The sequence below is a fragment of the Pristis pectinata genome, chromosome 7 (assembly GCF_009764475.1).
Source record: "Pristis pectinata isolate sPriPec2 chromosome 7, sPriPec2.1.pri, whole genome shotgun sequence".
Classification (NCBI taxonomy): Eukaryota; Metazoa; Chordata; class Chondrichthyes; order Rhinopristiformes; family Pristidae; genus Pristis; species Pristis pectinata.
In genome coordinates, this window is record NC_067411.1 from 60,162,413 (window position 1) to 60,181,715 (window position 19,303).

At 39.2% G+C, this 19,303-nt stretch overlaps 1 protein-coding gene across 7 annotated transcripts in view; it reads right to left on the minus strand.

Moving 5' to 3' along the window:
* Positions 1 to 19,303, minus strand: part of LOC127572673 (sodium/potassium/calcium exchanger 2-like) — a 193,961-nt gene that overhangs the window by 31,154 nt on the left and 143,504 nt on the right. For all 7 annotated transcript variants that reach the window (XM_052020181.1, XM_052020180.1, XM_052020179.1 and 4 more), the window contains 2 exons: positions 7,314 to 7,412; positions 1,724 to 1,842 (listed from right to left, as the gene is read on the minus strand). In XM_052020181.1, coding sequence (XP_051876141.1) covers positions 1,724 to 1,842; positions 7,314 to 7,412 — 218 coding nt within the window. The remainder of the gene's footprint in view (positions 1 to 1,723; positions 1,843 to 7,313; positions 7,413 to 19,303) is intronic.

Here is a 19,303-nt window from a genome sequence, read left to right on the forward strand (position 1 = left end):
TCTGAAAGTCCCTCTGCCATCTACAAAGCCACAAAACTCTCCATCTGCCTAGATGAGTGCAGCTCCATCAGCACTCACACAGGTTTTTTAGGATATCCAAAATCATGTTGACCGTGAGTCCATCTATCACCTTAAACACCTGCTCCATTGTGGCAGCTAGAGGTATGTCTACAGGATGCACCATCAAAACTTCAGACAGCACTTCTCAAATGGACGACTTCTACCACCAAGGACATGAAAGCCAAGGACAAGAACAGCTGGCGCATGGGAGAACCATCACTTCCAAGTTCTCTGAATTATGCACCAACCAGCTTTGAACATGTATCACTGTTCCTTATCACTGGTCAAAACCTGCAACTCTATTCTGAGACTGCAGTGATTGATGGGGATAGGTCATTACCACCTTGTAAAGGGCAGCTAACTGTGAGATGCAAGTGCTAATCTTACCTGAGGCATCATTATCCCAAGATTAAATCAAAGATAATTTCTACCTTCAGTGCAAGGTTGAGGGTATGTTTCCGCACAGTCTTTTATTATGGTGTGACTCACATTCACCTGTTCTTTGAATGTAAAAAGTCTCACAGTATTTAGTGGCTAGAGTTACCCCAATGCCTTTAAAACAGATTACATGACTATTCATGCAGTTGGCTGTTTGAGAGATCTTGCTATATGAAACCTGCCTGCCAAATCTGCTCAAACAACAATGATTGCACCCACTCGGGTTTACTGTTCTTAGGAAATCAAAACAATTGCTGGAAAAGGAATAATGTGAAAAAAGGAAATAAATATAGAACACTTTTAAAGTAAAGCATGATTTGATTCTTTACCATTTTTCCAAATGGTATTTTCTGAAATAACAAAAACTATTGAGATAATCTGTTCAATAACACTAAATGAGAGGATTCTGAATCAACAAAACTCCCATTCAGTTTTCTAAGAAATTAAGTAACAGGATGAGATTGGTTAGAGTTAATTAAATTGGCTTTATAATAGAATTGAACAAATGTTGGTCAATTCTGCCAGATGAAATGTGCTTTATGACTGTCCACCACTGGGTTGGGGGTACAAGAGCTTCATTTGCAATTCCCATTTGTATTCAGTAAGGGAAGTTTGTTTGTTGGGGTTTTGCCAATAAAGGCTTTGTCTTTTCTGGAAAATATGGGAAAAGTCTTGATTTTCCAATTCCAAAAAACCTTTAGGCTTTTTTTCTGGATAATGTGGAATCTGTCGATACTGAATGTTATTTCATTTCAGCAGAGTTTGACATTAACAGGAATTTCAATGTTGGACTTGAAGGATAGCTATTTTCTATTTGCATAAAAGGCAATGTATTGGGCATCACCAAAGGATGAGATTCTGGAAACCATTTTAATCAATAGAGAATATAAGCCAAGAGAAATACTTATATGAAATCAGGCTGGCAGATTTATGCAGCGCAACTAAAATGGATGTATTAATTCTTTCATTGGCCAGTCTCAGTTATACGCTTGACTCAATGTTGTATTGTAACATTATTTCCAAACTTCTTGTTTGCTAAAGTTTTCAAAAATGTCTTTGTCAATGAAAAAGTGATTGCTTAATAAACAAACTAGTGAAGGTACCAACTCAAACATAATTCTGGAATTATGCTGACAACGATTCAAATTTCTGACGGTGGATAGACTGACATAACATTTGCCCAAACAGTGCCAAACATTTCTATCGCAGACACAGATATACAGACCTGGCTTACTGCAACCTCTGCTCCATTGGGTAGGCTTCCGTTCTGCACTGGTGGGGGAGGATCCTTTGGAGGTGTCACTTCAACTTCTACATTGGCTGTATTTGGCAGCTCTACTTTGTCTGCATGGATAAAGTAAGAACACACAACTAATTAGAAAATGATGATGACAAATCCCAACTATGAACATCAAATATGCTTACCAAAATAATAGTTCAATTTCTTAAAAAAAAGTTATATTTTGTTTTCTGATGCAAAATATATAACTGGAAACAATGAAATGTTATAATTTTCTAATACCACAATTTCACATAATACAACTTTCAAGTAGTGTTTATGGTAAACCGAGAGCTGGCCAAAAATAATTTCTTTTCAAATGTCAGATACAACAGGGGTGCATATTTCAGTATTCTCCTTCCTCCAAAGTGGCCATGCTGCAATTGTAGGTCAATAGATGACCAAACCAGTGCCTTTATGGAAGTTGAGGAGACAAGGATTAGGGTTAGGTGGGTGTTGTTATTCAGGGTGATTAGGACAGCAGGCCTGATATCCATGCAATAGATTTCTCGGTAAATATATTGAAATATATTCAAAGGCTGCAATGTACATTGACAACAATAACTGCAAGAATACAAAATGACAGTGTGAGAAAAAACATTCAATATACTAGACCTCATAAAAGACATTAGTGAACCAGATGGACTTTTACATCAATCAATTAGCTTCTCATCACTGTTACTGCTATTTGCTTTTACCAGATTTCTGTTCAATTAATCAACTGAACTTAAATCTCCAGATGTCACAGTGGGCTATGTAGTTGCATCTCTGGATGGTAGTTCAGTCTCTGGATTGCTAGACCAATAACATAATTTGAATTTGAATTGGTTTATTATTGTCACATGTACCGAGGTACAGTGAAAAACTTGTCTTGCATACTGTTCATACAGATCAATTCATTGCACAGTGCATTGGGGTAGTACATGGTAAAACAATACAGAATGCAGAATAAAGTGTAACAGCTACAGAGAAAGTGCAGTGCAGGTAGACAATGAGGTGCAAGGTCATAATGAGGTAGATTGTGAGGTTAAGAGTCCATCTTATTGTACTAGGGGACCATTCAATAGTCTTATAACAGTGGGATAGAAGCTGTTGAGCCTGGTGGTACGTACATTCAGGCTTTTGTATGGGAGGGGGGAGAAGAGAGAATGTCTGGTATGGGTGGGGTCTTTGATTATGCTGGCTGCTTTACCAAAGCAGCAAGAAGTGTAGACGGAGTCCATGGAAGGGAGGCTGGTTTCTGTGATGTGCTGAGCTGTGTCCACAAATTTCTGCAGTTTCTTGCAGTCCGGGCAGAGCAGTTGCCATACCAACCCGTGATGCATCTGGATAGGATGCTTTTTATGGTGCATTGATAAAAATTGGTGAGTGTCAAGGGAGACATGCCAAATTTCTTTAGCCTCCTGAAGAAGTAGAGGTGCTGGTGAGCTTTCTTGGCCATGGCATCTATGTGGTTGGACCAGGACAGGCTATTGGTGATGTTCACTCCTAGGAACTTGCAGCTCTCAACCCTCTCGACCTCAGCACCATTGATGTAGACAGGAACACGTGCATCGCCCCCCCTTCCTGAAGTCAATGACCAGCTCTTTTGGTTTGTTGCCATTGAGGGAAAGGTTGTTGTCATGGCACCACATCACTAAGCTCTCTCTAAGCTTCCTGTACTCCGACTCATCATTAGTTGAGATATGGACCACTATGCTGGTATCATCTTCAAACTTGTAGATGGAGTTAGAGCAGAATCTGGCCACACAGTCATGAGTGTATAGGGAGTAGAGTAGGAGCTGAGGATGTAGCCTTGTGGGGCACCAGTGTTGAGAGTAATCATGCTACAGGTGTTACTGCCTATCCTTACTGAACGCCATCTGTTGGTCAGGAAAGCAAGGATCTAGTTGCAAAGGGAGGTGTTAAGTCCCAGGTCTTGGAGTTTGGTGATGAGTTTGCTTGGAATTATAGTATGATTTGAATGCTGCAGTCCTAGACTTCAGCTGGGAGTGGATCACCCGGATTGTCCTCTTTGGTACATAGCCCTCAACACACTTGCTAATAAAGTTTGTGATAGTGGTGACATACTCATCTAGGCTGGCAGCTGAGTCTTTGAACTCAGAAGCTCATTTATTTCCTCAGACCAGCACTGTACGACATTCTCTCTTCTGGATCCTCCATTTCAGCTTCTGTTTGTACGCAGGGAGAAGGAGCACAGCCTGTTCATCCGACTTACCAAAGTGAAGGCAGGGGGTAACTCAGTAGGCATCTTTGATGGTTGTATAGCAATGGTCAAGGGTGTTTGGGCCCCTAGTGGGCTCAATAACCACTATTTACAGTATCCATCAATAACAATTAACATCTGCACTTGGATAATGCCCCTCAGAACTAAAAGTGTCTCAGGGTACTTAGAAAGAAGAAAGTTAACGTCCATGGAAGAGGATGTAAGGAGACAAATACTCCATCATCTGCAAATATTTCAGTAGGACTTGCACAATGATTCCTTTTTATCTTTGAGGGAAAATTATCTAGTCTTTAGGTGATACCCACACATTTAGGACCCAGCTAATCTATGCCCCAATGTACTCTTGGATGCATGCTTCAAAACAAATTGCTGTGAGGCAGCAGCTCAACCAGTCCACTCTTTCCTCAAAATCCAGTTTTCTGATTCAAGTACATGTCCAAATCCCTTTTCAAAATTACTTCTGAAAGAACAACAATAACTGAACCATTGCAAAGCTGGGAATCAACATTTTGATGACGTGCTCAACATTCTCTGTTTGTTTAAATGTGCTATGTGTGAGAACAAGGTAAACATTCCTTTTCCACTAGTTTAAATCATTTCATTAATGAAAGGTTATAATTTCTTAGACTTTATACCCTAAAAAAAAGTATTTATAAAAATTAATGAATTCATTTCACAGCAACCATATTATAGTCAATTTAAAATATGACATTCATCTGCTTTCTTTTTTAGCTAAGTAAGCTATTGTAACTGTACCCAAGAATAATTGTTAGTGGAACATAATACATGACCATTACATTTATTCTAAGACAGACAATGATTTCAATCTGTGTTAAATTAGAAAATGTTCAGATTGCCTTGATGTCTTACTAATCCTGTAACTTTATATTATTCCATTAAAATGCTCTTACACTAATGTTGAATGAAATAGAAATTAATTTAATTATATTAATCCGTAATATTAGGTATTCATTGAGCACAGCTTTGTTGACTATAGCATGACTGAACAGCATATGCACGATAGAGTTTTGTGTTATATTTCATTCATGGTGTGCAGAGCACTCCACGACCTCAACTTAATGATACTATTAATGAAACTTGCCCATAAACTATGATGATGTCCAGAATTGAGCTTTTACTGCTCCATGACCAATTGAGATCAGTGGTGATTCTACTTATGCCTACTTCGCCTTCTGGTGGGTCAGCATTCTGATCCCTAAATTACTGACGTACACTTTCAAGTGACAATAATTAACACTTTCAGAGAAAAGTTTATCATGCAAATTTCAGTGTTCAAAAACTATTGCTTCTTAGGTCAGCATAGTAGCACTGAGTGACAGAGCACCTAAAGTCAATGTGTTCTAACATTGCTCAATCCACATGGGGGCATATGACATGGGGGTGATCAATTCCACATTCCAACCCACTTTCACCCTCAATCTTCTTTGGGCACTGATTACTGTGGGTCAAAAAATTCTGACTGTATTTTACTGCTGTAATTGGAATATCTTTCATCAGAATTAGAGGCTCATTAACCACTTTTTAGAAAGGAGCTGACATGATCTGAAGAGTGGGAATGAAGTCAGAGTTGAAAAAGAATGTTCCACCTTTGCTGTGCCTTACGCCTGACATGACTGTATCCAAAACAGACACATGAAAGAACAGGGAGCAGAATGGTTGTCCGTCCATCCTCGAGGGCAGAGGTATTACTCGAGTGGAATCAGAGTTAAAGGTTCTGTCAGGAAAAATGCCCTGCAATCAACAGTTTGAATTTATTTTGAATCTTAGGTTGTTTGAAAGTGAGAGCTGATAATAGAGCAATAGCTATCAGTGATCTTGATGAGACCAGCACCTCATTAAACAGTGAGATTAAAGGGCTTTGAAACAAAAAGGAGAGTCTGAGATTTTCATTCCACGTTCATTCATGTCCCTAATGGATTAATGCATAATAGAACCTGGACATGCAGAGTGTGCAATGCATGCTTGGACACCATTTCTGAGATTTTCATTCTCACTGGAGTGGCTTGCACCTTCCATAAGCCGCTGCTACAGAAGACATCCACATTGCCTTTGTGGTCTACTTCTATGTGGCTGAAGGAAACCTTAGTGAGCAGGTACAAGAATAGTGCTGGGAACTTATAACCCAGCAATACTTTATAGTCTGGTTTCAAATTACTACAATTTGAAGAACTGATAATGCCTAGCTTTATGGGAAATTAAGGCAACGAATGAAAAAATGGATAGAAAATGGCTGCAGTTCCAGAATGTGAAAATACAGGTGCATTATTTTTCATATTGATCAAAGGGATTAACTGATTAAGGCACTTAAAATAGAGATTCCCACCAGCAATGACGTTTTCTTAAATTATATTTTCAGGATGAGGGTCCTTCCAATAAGGCCAGTATTTTTTTGCCCATCTTTACTTCCCCTTGAGATGGCAGTGAGGAACCAGCTTCTTGAACTGCTGCAGTCCTTCTGATGATACCTCCAAAATACTGCTGGTAGGGAGATAGAGGCTGTAGACTTGACTATGAGAAGGACTGGCAGATTGCTTCCAACTCAGGAAAAATGTTGGTGTGGTGTTGCCATTTGTGAGAGAGCGAGAGAGAGAGAGAGAGAGAGAGAGAGAGGCACGCGGATGTGTATATAAAACATCCAAACAAAGCATTACGCTCTCAAAGGCTACAGATAGAAGATCAATTAACAATTTAAAAGGGAAACAGATGCATACTTGGGAAGCAAATATATTAACAGCTATGAAGAAATGAATGTGTACTTTTAAATTTTAAAAAATATTAACCTTCACATCTAACAGAATGTAGGAGCATGTTACATTGGTGAAGTGATCTGTCTGGTTCCTAGACAAGTAAGAAACCTATTGATGCAAGGAACCTGAAATAAAAGGTAGCATTTAGAATACTTAGCAAGTCAGTGAGCATTTGTGGAAACAGAGGGAAGCCTTACATCTCAGGCTTATGATCTTTCATTGGAACTTTCTTGTTACCATGTTGCTAAGACAAAATACAATTCTGCACAATGTAAAATTTCAGATTTAAATCCAAATTACATTACAGTAAAATCTATACTTCAGTTTGGGTCATATTGTAGTATTTTGAAGCGCATTAGTTTATCCAAATAAACAAGCAAATGGGAATTGTGGATTAATAAGTTTATAAAACATTTACTTTACCTTCTCCTTCTGCATTAGTAGAGCTGCTTTAATAAAAGGACTAAAAAGATTATAACATGTCTGCTTTTATCATACACACTTGACCAGAATTGCAGGAGCACATATTGGAAAGCCTTACCTGTGTGATTAGGAGTGCTATTGGGTTTCTCACCATCATCCACATTGCATTTGTTTTTGGCCATTTTGTGAAGTATTGAAGCTCTATGACGGAATTTACCTGCAAAAAAGAAATGGATGGGTTTTCACTTTGGCTCCCGATTCCAGCATCTGCAGTCGCTTGTGTCTCTGAGTGTTTACTTTTGTATAAAAATCATCATAGAGCAGAGAACCATGAACTCATCTGTTTCCAATAACCTATCAACATTTTTTAATAACTGGTGAAGTTTTTTTTTAGGAGAAATCTTAACTTATACCCACAGATGAGAAAGGAGCAGAGAACAGTCAAAGCAAGACAGCTCCATTTTCCACTCCCAATCTTCCATTTGAACACAATGGATTTTGCTGGATATGACCAGGATCTCTGGTAATAAATACAAAACTGCATCTTGTGCATACAGTGGAGCCTGATTTCCATGTTAACCCACTCTGGAATAGCCAGCTCATTGACTGAAGCTGTCAAGAAGCCAGGAACTCCAAGACTTTCTAGGCGGGGCCAAGAGCATCTAGATCTCATGGAAAGTTTGGACCTCAAGAAAAGGTTTGCTACTTTAGACACTTTGTTCTTCTCTTGCTTCCACCCTCCCCATTCCCAAAGTCACAAGACCCTTACAAAAGCAACGCCCCAGCCTGTCCACAAATAAGGGCTTGCAGTTTTGCAGGTGCCACAGGTAGAACCTGCTGATCTGAACTCAGTTTTGAATCCCTGCTGGTCCCTACAGTTCTTACTATATCTGTCCAAATTGGGCAAGCAGCTCTCTGGCAAATGGGGACTAGCAGTTAAAATCTGCCAATCCAGTTCTGCTAGTTTCCTGCCAGATGCTAAAATCAGACCAAGTATATCCTAGACACAATGCTAATTTGAATGAAATAATCTAAAGAATTGATGATATTGCAATGCATTAGAAATAAATAAAAATAATTGGTCTAATTATCAGAAAAATACATTTTGGATCGCACAGTCACTATTTTCAAATCACTTGCGGTATTTTCAATGTTTGCTAATTGCTGTGGAATTGACGCATACAAATGATGAGTTTGATGGCATGAAAGATGAAGGACAAATTACTTCACTTACAAGGCTGAAATCTGATCACATGGAAATTACTATTTTACTTATTCCCATAATTGTGATTGAGTTTTAAAACATTAAACCAAAAACGGTTATTACATGTTAAAAGAAGAATGTTTACTGTGATATTACATTCCTCCTAACCCTACCACCGAGCAAAGTTCCAAAAATTCATTGCTGAAGGGGTCAATAATTTAAAAATCATTTCAGCTGTAAAATAAACCCACCAGTTTCTCACTGGCATTCAAGAATGAATGTCATGAAGTTAAGTTTTTAACATTCACTTACAGTCTTAAACAATTGAGCTGAGAGAGCTGCAGCCATCTGTACTTTCATTTTGCTGGCTGACGTAGCTGAGGAAAAGACAAACCACTCTGGAGCTCAAGGGATGGCTTCCACAACAATTGGCAGCAGTCTTATCCCAAAGTTTGTGGGCCTTGTTTTCAAACCTCATTCCAAGACTTGATGTATCATACAGGCCTTAGTACATACAGAAGGAATGTTTGGATGCTCTCAGTGCCAAGACTTACTCTTGACATTAAACAATACTGTAATTTTCCTGCTTCATAAGATTCCATGGAACCTTTCGAAGGGAGAGGAATCCTCTCAATGTTCTAGAAAAACATCACATATCAAGAAAATCTGATGTCACGTATCCCTAGCTGCAACTGTGGTCTTGCTGTGCATTTCCCTCCATATCACAGACTACAGAAGTAATTCTCCTTAAACTTAAACTCCTCTGAACTTCCTGCAGATGTAAAAGGTGCTAAACACACAGAAAGATTTATGGATGTTCATTAACGTTCTTGTGGGAGACAAACAGAAACATTGCAACATAGGGAATGACTTTAACATGATTAACCCTCTGATCAGAAACCAGCTTATGGGCAGGGGAAGTGATCCAGGTCCCTGCTAAGTGCCATTTCTGTTTTGCTCCCCTTTGTTCACAATGAACCCCTGACCACCATAGGAGAAAGAGGTTCAATGTCATTGCACCTGCTTGATGATTGTAAAACAGGAACGACAATGACAAATGGAGCAATGTGATGGCCCATACATCTTCTTATGTGCATCTGAGCCTATTAAAGTTGTCAGGATTTTGTTATATTAATACTTGGCCTGAAGCTAGGATAGGCCACAAATCAACCTTCTCCGGAGGCCAGTGCCCATTTCAGGGCATATTTGTGCTATACATTGAATGCATCACCATGGATGGCCTTGAAGTACTGCAATCAATCAAAATCTTGGTATACCATTGCAATTATACATTAATATCCCAAAGGCAAATTCATTACAAGTAAATTTCAAAACCACTTCATTCTCCACAACTTTGCTGTATCGTTCTTTTCTGAATTTCAAATCCTAATTTATCTCTTATGCCTTTTCATTGTTGCTTACATTTCATTCTTATGTAGTTTAACTTTAGACTTTGAGGATGATATTGCTTTCCCATAGACTAGTGACAAGTATTGGCATTCACAATGCTGAACCATCTTTTCTTGTCAGTATAGCAGTTCAATTAAACCTCAACCATCTATTTCTGTGTCAGCTGCTAATTAAAACCAGCCATACTTGAAGCGATTACATTTTCCAGCGAGTAACACATTTTGCTCGCTTTGCCACTGTGTACTGATTTAATTGCTGTTTTCACTTATTCACTGGCAAGAGTCTGTGGAAGAGCTTGGCAAGAAACGAACAAATATGAGAACAGAGTTATGCCAAATGCCATATATTTATAGCTACACTGAGCAGTACTGAATTGTTCAGTATTGAAATCATGGGTGTATGTTTGCATGTAAGCAACATCTCTAATTCTATCTCCTGGTATTCATAATAAATACCTTCCTGTGCTGCCGTTACATATCATGTAATAATATGGTATAACGTATTTCATAAGTACATTATAATGACAATGATGTCCATTCCTATTGTGTCAGCTTTGTTATTACTGGCATAAAAATCCAATAAAATCCTATTTTAATAATCATCAGTTGAAGCCCATTTTGTACTCAGATTCTGACAATCCCCACCCTTAATTCTCATTTATTCAGATTTACCACTTAACAGGATTTTTCTTTTCTGTGAGCAAAATTATTTCTGCCTTCTATTTAGCCTAACTTTCCATAAGGAAAGGATATCTTTTGTTATTTTACCTAGAATGACCATTCATCAAGAATCAATCAAAGTGTATATACTGGAGAAGATAAAGATTATGATCAATAAAGATGAGAGAGAAACTCTTCTTGTTCTAGATTTGTTTTTAAATTCAAAATTTAAATTAAATTTGTGATTCAGTTTCTGAAATATCACTCATGTGGTGGCCACTTGCTCTGGAAGATTTCACTATGTTGCACTGGCACGGCCTCATAGCCTGACATTGCTGTTCTCCCATACTTACCTAATCCCAATATGGATGGCCTATTAGGCTGGTGCAAAGTGTCCTACTGTCCAGTGAGCAAATCTCGAGTGGCAGCAGGGCCAATAACATAGTAATGGAGTCATGTGGGGGGGGGGGGGGGGGGGGGGCTGGAACAAATCCTGCTCTCAAAGCTCTTTTGAAAGTACTTAAAGGTTGGCCAAGTTCTACCCCTTGCTTAACTGGGTATCAAAGCTATCAGGGTTTTCAAATATTAAGCACTTCAAAACTACTGAAAATTTAAAAAAGACTAATGAAAAATGTAAAAAATTAATATAATTTGAAAATGCAAATTAAAAACATTAATTAAAGCGTTAAAGAAATTACCAATAATTAAAAGGGATCCTCTCCCTAGCAAGCTTTGAAACAGCTAAACAAACCACATTAAAATCAATTGGCTTGCAGCTTCTGCACAATTCCAACCAGGGGCAGGATCCCCAGCGTAAACGCAAGGGAATTTCAGCATGTCCAAGTTCTGCTGCTAGACTCCAAGGGGGTGTCCAGCGGCAGGGTGTGCAAAACTTACGGGTACCCAATCTGAGAATTGAGGTTGGCTTGATGAGGAACTGCCAGCGTTTTCCAGCAAAACACTCAGCCATTATTTTGTTTTCCAGCAACATTAATCCCCCAGGCTAATGTGATACATATTTATTTTTATAAGACATGTAGACAATTTGACACAGGGAATAGAGCAGGGAGTTTAGTTTTGCCTTTCATTGATGCGTTTGTTTCTTAGCATCCATCGAGTTGGTGACTTTTGGTACTTTATTTACAAACAGAAGATAAAAGATTCCTTTACTTGCTGCTTTGAGATGGTATTAATATTGGAGGAGGTATTAGAAAATATATGGCACCAGAGGCCTCCATTGGCCCAACATGTATGTAGCGGTTGAAAAAGAGCTACCCTACCTAATCACACTTTCCAGGTCAAGGCTCTTTAAGTACACATCCAAGTAAATTTGATAAGGGTTTCTGCTTTTACTACCCATTCAGACAGTGGATTCCATATCACTGCTACCCTTTGGGTAATTCCATAAATTACTTATAAATCTATGCCCACTGGTATTTGATCCTCTGCTAAGGGATACCAACCATTTCTATTTACTATTTTTATACAGCGCAATTACATTCCCCCTTCGCTGTCTAGTTTATCCAATCTCTCTTCATAACTCTAATTTTCTAATCCTAGCAACATCCTTGTAAATCTCTGTGCACTTTCCAGTACAATCACGTCTTTCATTTAATACAGTGATAAGAACTGCGCACAGTTTATGCCACGTCTTCTGTTACTTATCACCTTGAAACATGTGTTCCAGGAACAACTGCAGAGGCTACAGCAGAAACCATCACTCAGCTCATCACTTTTTGGACAGTCAATGGCTGCCTGTGGAGCATTCATAACTAAAAATGGAATAAAAATAAATCACTAACTGAAGGATGTGGAAAATACTTGAAAGAAACAAAAGTTGCCATAATAAATCAACTGTAACCTGGTCGGAAAAAAACTGCAGCATTTGAAAGGTTCAGGCTTATTTCTTGAAATAACTCAAGGTCTACTTACACTTGGCAATTAATAAGGCATAGACCAAATGCCACTACCCAAAGTGAGTGCTGAACTATTGAAAGGTTTAAATAAAAATCTGAAAGAGTCATTTTTGATTCACCTAGGATTAAAAAGGTTCAGGGTTGAAACATAGAGCAGTAGGAGAAAATCAAGATTTACTGAGTACTGGCACAAGGATGAGCTGAGTGGACTGTTGTTACTTCTATTGCTTGTGTGTATTAAGTAACTAAAGATCACTTTTCATGTCCTTACACTGTAAAAGTATTCCTAAAAAAAAGTTATTTTTTTAAACCACTATTATCCATCTTGGCCACTTAGTGGAAAATTACTGGCTTTTAATGTTTGTTATTCCTTGGGGTACGAAGTAGTTGGTAAAATGAGATGTTGGTCTGTCAATTCCATCAATCACAAAATCATGTGCTGTTTCCTTAAAATATTCATTGTAATACAAAATTCTGGTTTTGGACGCATGAGGATAACAAAGCTTTAACTTTACTTCACAATACACATTTGTTATTTCTCCAAGTGGTTCTGCAGCGAATTCTCAATTTCTCTTGCACCAAGTGGATTCAGCCCAGAAATGCCAGCAAGATGCCATCTTGCCATTTCTTAAATATATTTCAATGATGGAAAAAGTGACGTATATTCTTCTTCCTGCAGTGTGATCAAAGTGCTCCTTAGGCAGTCCGATGAGAGTGAGGATGACTTGTTTTTTTACTCTGGTTTTGTGGATCCTGAGGTGACTCCACAAACTCTTCCACAGATGGAGCAGGAGGTGCCTATTGGGGGAGGACAATATGGTTGGGTAGTTTGCTCCTTCTTCTGTTTACATATGGCTTCTGTGGGCTCCCAAAGCGCAGACTCAGGGATCTCAATACTATACTGAATGCTGCTTCTCTATTTTGTGTGGTCTTGGGCCAGGGACTTCCAAAAAAAACCACCAGGGATGTTGCATTGTTTTTCCAAGGAGGTTTTGAGCACATCCTCGAATCTTTTGTCTATTTGCCTGGTAATCCCTTCCTGTGACAGAACGCAGAATAGGGTATCTATTTCTGGATTCTGGCATTGGGCCTGTCCAATGTGGCTGACTGTGTGCAATTAGAGCATCTGTGGTAGGGACGTTGGCCTGGGAGAGGACACTGATATTGGCTCATCTACCCTTTCAGTGAATTGGAGGATTTTGAACAAACACAGTTGGTTATATCTTAAAAGAGTCTCGAGGTGTCTGCTGTAGGTAATCCAGGTCTCAGAAGCATTTTAGGGAACATGGATCACTACTGCCTGGTAGACCATGTGATTTGTACCACATCTGAGGTCTTGATCTTCAAATACCCTTTTCCTCAATAGACCAAAGGCTGTGCCAGTGCTTTGAAGGTGATGGCAAATTTCATCATTGATGAGATGCTACAGGAAACCTGACAAACTAAATAAAAGCGCTACCTGAAGCAGGAGAAATTCATTTCAATCCACTTCCCATGTTAAATCCAACGTCAATGACTGCCTCATCAATACCACTGCACATCCTGATGATAACAGGAGAGGACTCTCACAACTCATTCACAAAGAATTTCAATTAGTTCTGTGTCACCCTAGACCGTCATTCTCCAATACACAATCCTTCTGTTTCCTCCACTTTGGATTTCATCCTCTCGTAACTTGCAGTGTCAGGCAAGCAGCTAGCGTTGTTTTTAAACATTCATCCTTGGGATGTGGATGTCATTGGCAAAGTTGGTTTTTAATGTCCATCCCCAATTGCCCTTGTACTGAGGCAGCATTTAAAAGTCAATCACCTTGTTGGATCTGGAGGTGCATTTTGATCGAAAGCATCGAGTCCCACAGCCTAGAAACAAGTCATTCAGCCCACTAGGTCCACACTGACCATCGAGCATCCAGTTACACCGATCTACACTAATCCCATTTTAATCGCTCCACGTTCTCATCAACTGCCTCTGCATTCTATTCACCTGGTCAGATTGGGTAAAATCAGAAGATTTCCTTCTCTGAAGGATGTTAGTGAACGAGAAGGATTTTTACAATAATCCAGTGGTTTCATGGATACTGTCATTGAGACCAGCTTTTTCATCTAAATTCTGCCACTGTTACTTAAATGTAAATTCCCTAGTGCCTAGTTTACTGATTGTATTTGAAATTGCATTTCTGAAACAATCATCCAAAACTCGGGGAAGTAATCCAGTAACTTAGTCACTACGTTCCCACACTGTCCAAGGCCATTGTTTCACGTCTTGATGGGATGGATGGTGGGACCACTGTCATACGCAGAAACTGGGGAAAGGGTCTGCTGCATTTCTCAAATGGAAGGATGCTACAAATAAAAGCACTGAGCTCTGAATGACTGTGCTGCAAAATGCAAAGGCACTATTGATGTGGAAGGAGATCGACGGCCCGTTCAGTGGATTATATCCAAGAAGCCATTTTCTATTCCTCACCAGAGGCTTTTTACCTGACCTGAGCCCAACTGGAGGGACACAACAGGTTGTCAGATTTGCTCTGAGCATCAAAAAAAATCTGAAGTCCATGGACTCTGTTTGGAAACTGATAGATCATGGTCAGGCTGCTGTTTTATATATATACACTAAGCAGATCTGTATTCCTGGCAACTTGATGTCCCCTTAATAAATTTCAACAATGCACAACATTTCAGACTCCAGTTAGGACTGTTCAGTTGGACAGGTACATGGATAGGAAAGGTTTAGAAGGTTATGGGCCCAATACGGGCAGATGGGACTAGATTGGATGGGGCATCTTGGTCGGCATGAACCAGTTGGGTCAAAGGCTTATTTCTGTGCTATATTAATCTATGACTCTAAAAAGCTGAGTCATGTGGTTAACTGTGCATCTTGTGATGTTTCACTGCCCCAAGTCCACTCACTGCATCGCATCGCATTGCATCCAGTGTACCAGCAGCAAAACTTGTCAGCAGTGAGGGGACAGTGAGTGAGTTTGAGCGGCAACAGCGAGTGCTTCGCATGTGAAGAGATAATGCACACACCATGAAAGAGGTTGAACTAGGCAAGAGGTCGAACTAGGCAAGAGGTCCTGGAGCCTTATTGTACTATTGCACAGCAGGGATCACCAAAGCCAAAAGAAGTCAGTCTCCATTAACAGATGTCAGCCAAACTGTACGTGTTCTGACAGCACCTCCAGTACATCGTGCCCAGTTCTGTTTGCTGAGAAACAACAGCCATTCAGTACCAAAGGCAATGCAAAGAAAAGCCACAGTACTAATTCTCAACTTTGCAGTCTGGGTTATGAAGAATGACTTGGAAAATCTTAGCAGGATTAAGTGTCAAAACTTACCACTTAAATATTGGGCACCCTCCACCCAGACAGAGCCAGATTTAATTCTCTGCTAAGTTTGTCAGGCCAAGTGTTTAAGCAATCTCCACTTGAACTGGTTAGTGAAGGAGTTAACACTGGAGGGCCCCTGGGATGACCTGAACAAGTTGGCTTAATGCAGGAGGTGCTCCTAATGACTCCATAGCAGTCCTGAAGACCATTAGCTCACAGCAAATCATTTCTCCTTCCAGGGTCTACCAGCGAACTGCAGCCAACATTCTTGAGAATATGGTGTTGATAGGCACCAGTGAGATGGGTATTTGATGGTCTACTGGGGCTCAGCATGAGCAATGGACTGTTCCTACTTAGCTTGGCATAAGAGAGCTTGGAAAAACTACATCACGTCTTCTTTCACCTTTTTCTTAACTGAATGCTGTCATAGTGGCTCTCAGTTCAGCAAAAGGATTGAATTATAGTTAAACATTTAAACTTGAAATCTTTGAAAAATCATATGCATTTGAAAAATCATGCAGGACTCTGCAGCAGTTACAGAATCGCAAACACCTACAACACTAATGGAGGGAGAAAACACTGATGGAAATCCAAAACATTGATCCAAACCCAAGGTTATGACAGTAGCCCTAGTCTTGAAATTAAAGAAAAATAGATATGAAAAGTACAAATGCCAGGCTGGCCCAGAACATTCTACACAAAGATGTATTTCACTGTGTGTTTCACTGTACAGGTGACTAATAAAGATATCTTAAGTTTCTTATTCTGCTTTAAGTATTTTTAAATGTTTTTGCTGGTTATTAGAAATGTCAGTTAATACTAATGGGATTAAATAAGTCATTTTTACTCTACTCTATTCCCTATACACTTATGACTGCATGGCCAGATTCTGCCATAACTCCATCTACAAGTTCACAGATGACACCACTGTAGTGGGCCGGATCTCAAACAACGTCGAGACGGAGTACAGGAAGGAGGTGGAGAGCCAGTTGCATGGCATCAAGACAACAATCTTTCCCTCAATGTCAGCATAACAACAGAGCTGGTCATTGACTTCAGAAAGTAGGGTGGCGTACACGTCCTTGTCTATATCAATGAGGTATCAATGGAGATGGTTGAGAACTTCAAGTTCCTAGGTATAATTATCACCAACGATTTGTCTTGGTTCAGCCACATGGATGGTATGACCAAGAAAGCACACCAGCGCCTCTACTTCCTCTGAATGCTAAGGAAATTCAACGTGTCAATGATGACCCTCACCAATGTTTACAGATGCACCAATAGAAAGCATCTTATCCAGCTGCATCACAGGTTGGTATGGCAACTGCTTTGCCCAAGACTGCAAGAAATTGCAGAGTTGCAAACACAGCCCAATCTATCACAAAAACCAGCCTTCCCTCTATGGACTCTACACTTCCCGCTGTCTTGGTAAAGCAGCCAACAGAATCAGAGACCCTTCTTATCCCAGTCATTCTCCCTTCTCCCCCCTTACATTGGGAAGAAGATACAAAAGCTTGAAAAAAAGTACCAGCAGACTCAGGGATAGCTTCTATCCAGCTGTTACAAGACTTTTGAACAGATCTCTTGTACGATAAAGATGAATTCTTGATCTCTCAATCTACCTCGTCATGGCCCTTGCACCTTATTGTCTACTTGCACTGTACTTTCTCTGTAACTGTAACACTATATTCTGCATTCTGTTATTGTTTTTCCTTTTGTGCAACCTCAATATACTTATGTTTGGAATGATCTATCTGGATTCATGTAAGACAAAGCTTTTCACTGTAACTCGGTACATGTGACAATAATAAACCAATTAGTTTTCTTTCCCAAGTCAGATAGTTCCCTTTCCTTACTTTTATTCCTGGATTATCTTGAATTTTCCTTTAGGTTCACTATCTTCATAAATCAGTAGCCTTGCACTAACCACTTTCCACACTTCTGATTACAATTCTACCAAACTTGCAAGTTCTTAAGCTTATACTTTGACTTATCAACAAAACTGACATCACAACTCAATAGTTTTGCCTTTTGGTAATGAGGACAAATAATTTCAGGAATTGTTCAGGAGTGAGAAGGCAGGGGAACCATCAGACAATTATGAAAAATTGTGCAGAACACACAAATATATCCACAGAGTGCAATTTGGGGATTTTAGATGGTACTGAAACCCCAAATGCAGAATGTGTATCTCTCTCTGTAACAATAATTGGAAAATTAATCATTTGCACAAGAAACAAAACTAAACCATTCGCAACTTTTTCTTTTAAAATTTCAGACTGTCCACATGAAATGATTACCTTTGACTCAAACTTCTCTACTGGCAGCACAGCATGTACAGAACAGTTTTCTCCTGCAACAGGGTGAATGATTTGAAATGGACAGGGGCAATGTTAACAACTGAAGGCCTGTAAATATTTTCTTACAAATCTATAAATCTTTTTCAAACAAATCCTCAATCAATCAGCAAATTTCCCACTTCCTGCAGCACTGAGAAAACTAAACCCAATTTGTTAAAAATAATGGCTTGACTGCCAGGGTTCATTTTTTTGGAGTAAACTGGGTAGGAAGTTCAAAAGTACACAGTTCTGCAGTCAAACAAGGTAATCTGGAAATTGCAATCTGAGACACCCTAATCTTCAACAAATTGCTTTATCTTGGTACCTGACTAAAGCCAGGTCTGAAATCCATATACAAGAACATTAATACTGCAGTCACTCACTAAACACATTAGAAAAAGTAACAAATAAAAAGACCATAAAATATCAAAAATTCTCAGCAGTTCAGACAGCATCTCTGGAAAGCATTAATATTTCAGGTTGATGGCATTTCATCAGAAAATTCTTGAAAAAGAATTTAATGAGGCTCCCTGCCAAGCAATCTTTCAGTACCAGAGAGATTATGTGGCAGTAATTAAAATTTATCATGCCATTAAAAGTTCACTTACAGCTTATTTTGAACTGAGTAGTTAAAAAAAAGCCATTGTCTTGAAACGGTGTTTCTCCCTCCACAGATGCCGCCTATCCAGCTGAATACTTCCAGTATTTTGTTATTATTTTAGTTTTCAGCAGCTGTAGCATTTTGGTTTTAGAGAAAGTTAGGTTTGGTGTATACTTAGTGAATGGTTAATACTACAATAAACCTTAAATTCTTGCCAAGCAACTTTTCTAATACTGAAAGATTGCTTGGCATGGAGTCATGTTGTTTCGCAATTGAATATTGTTCCAGACCAATGAAATTGAAAACTGTTCTTCACTTTTTCCAACACACACCTTTCAATTTCTCTTTTTAGCTTTCTGCATGTGATTTTACAATGAATGAAGTATTCCTTTGAAGGTAATGAATCTAATTTTGAAAGCAGAGCACAAGGTGCTTGCACCTCCATGGTATGCACATTGTGCATATGGCAGAGGACAAATTTCCAACTGTGTCTCAGTAAGGAGTCTTTGATCTGACTGCTTAAGGAGGCTCGCTGTTGATTACTCTGGGTACATATTCTACAGATTGCCTGTAGATTGTGCAGTGCTGTAAAGAATCTCTAAATACCATAAGTTGCAACTCAAAAGTCTACAGAATATCTGCGGGTAGCTG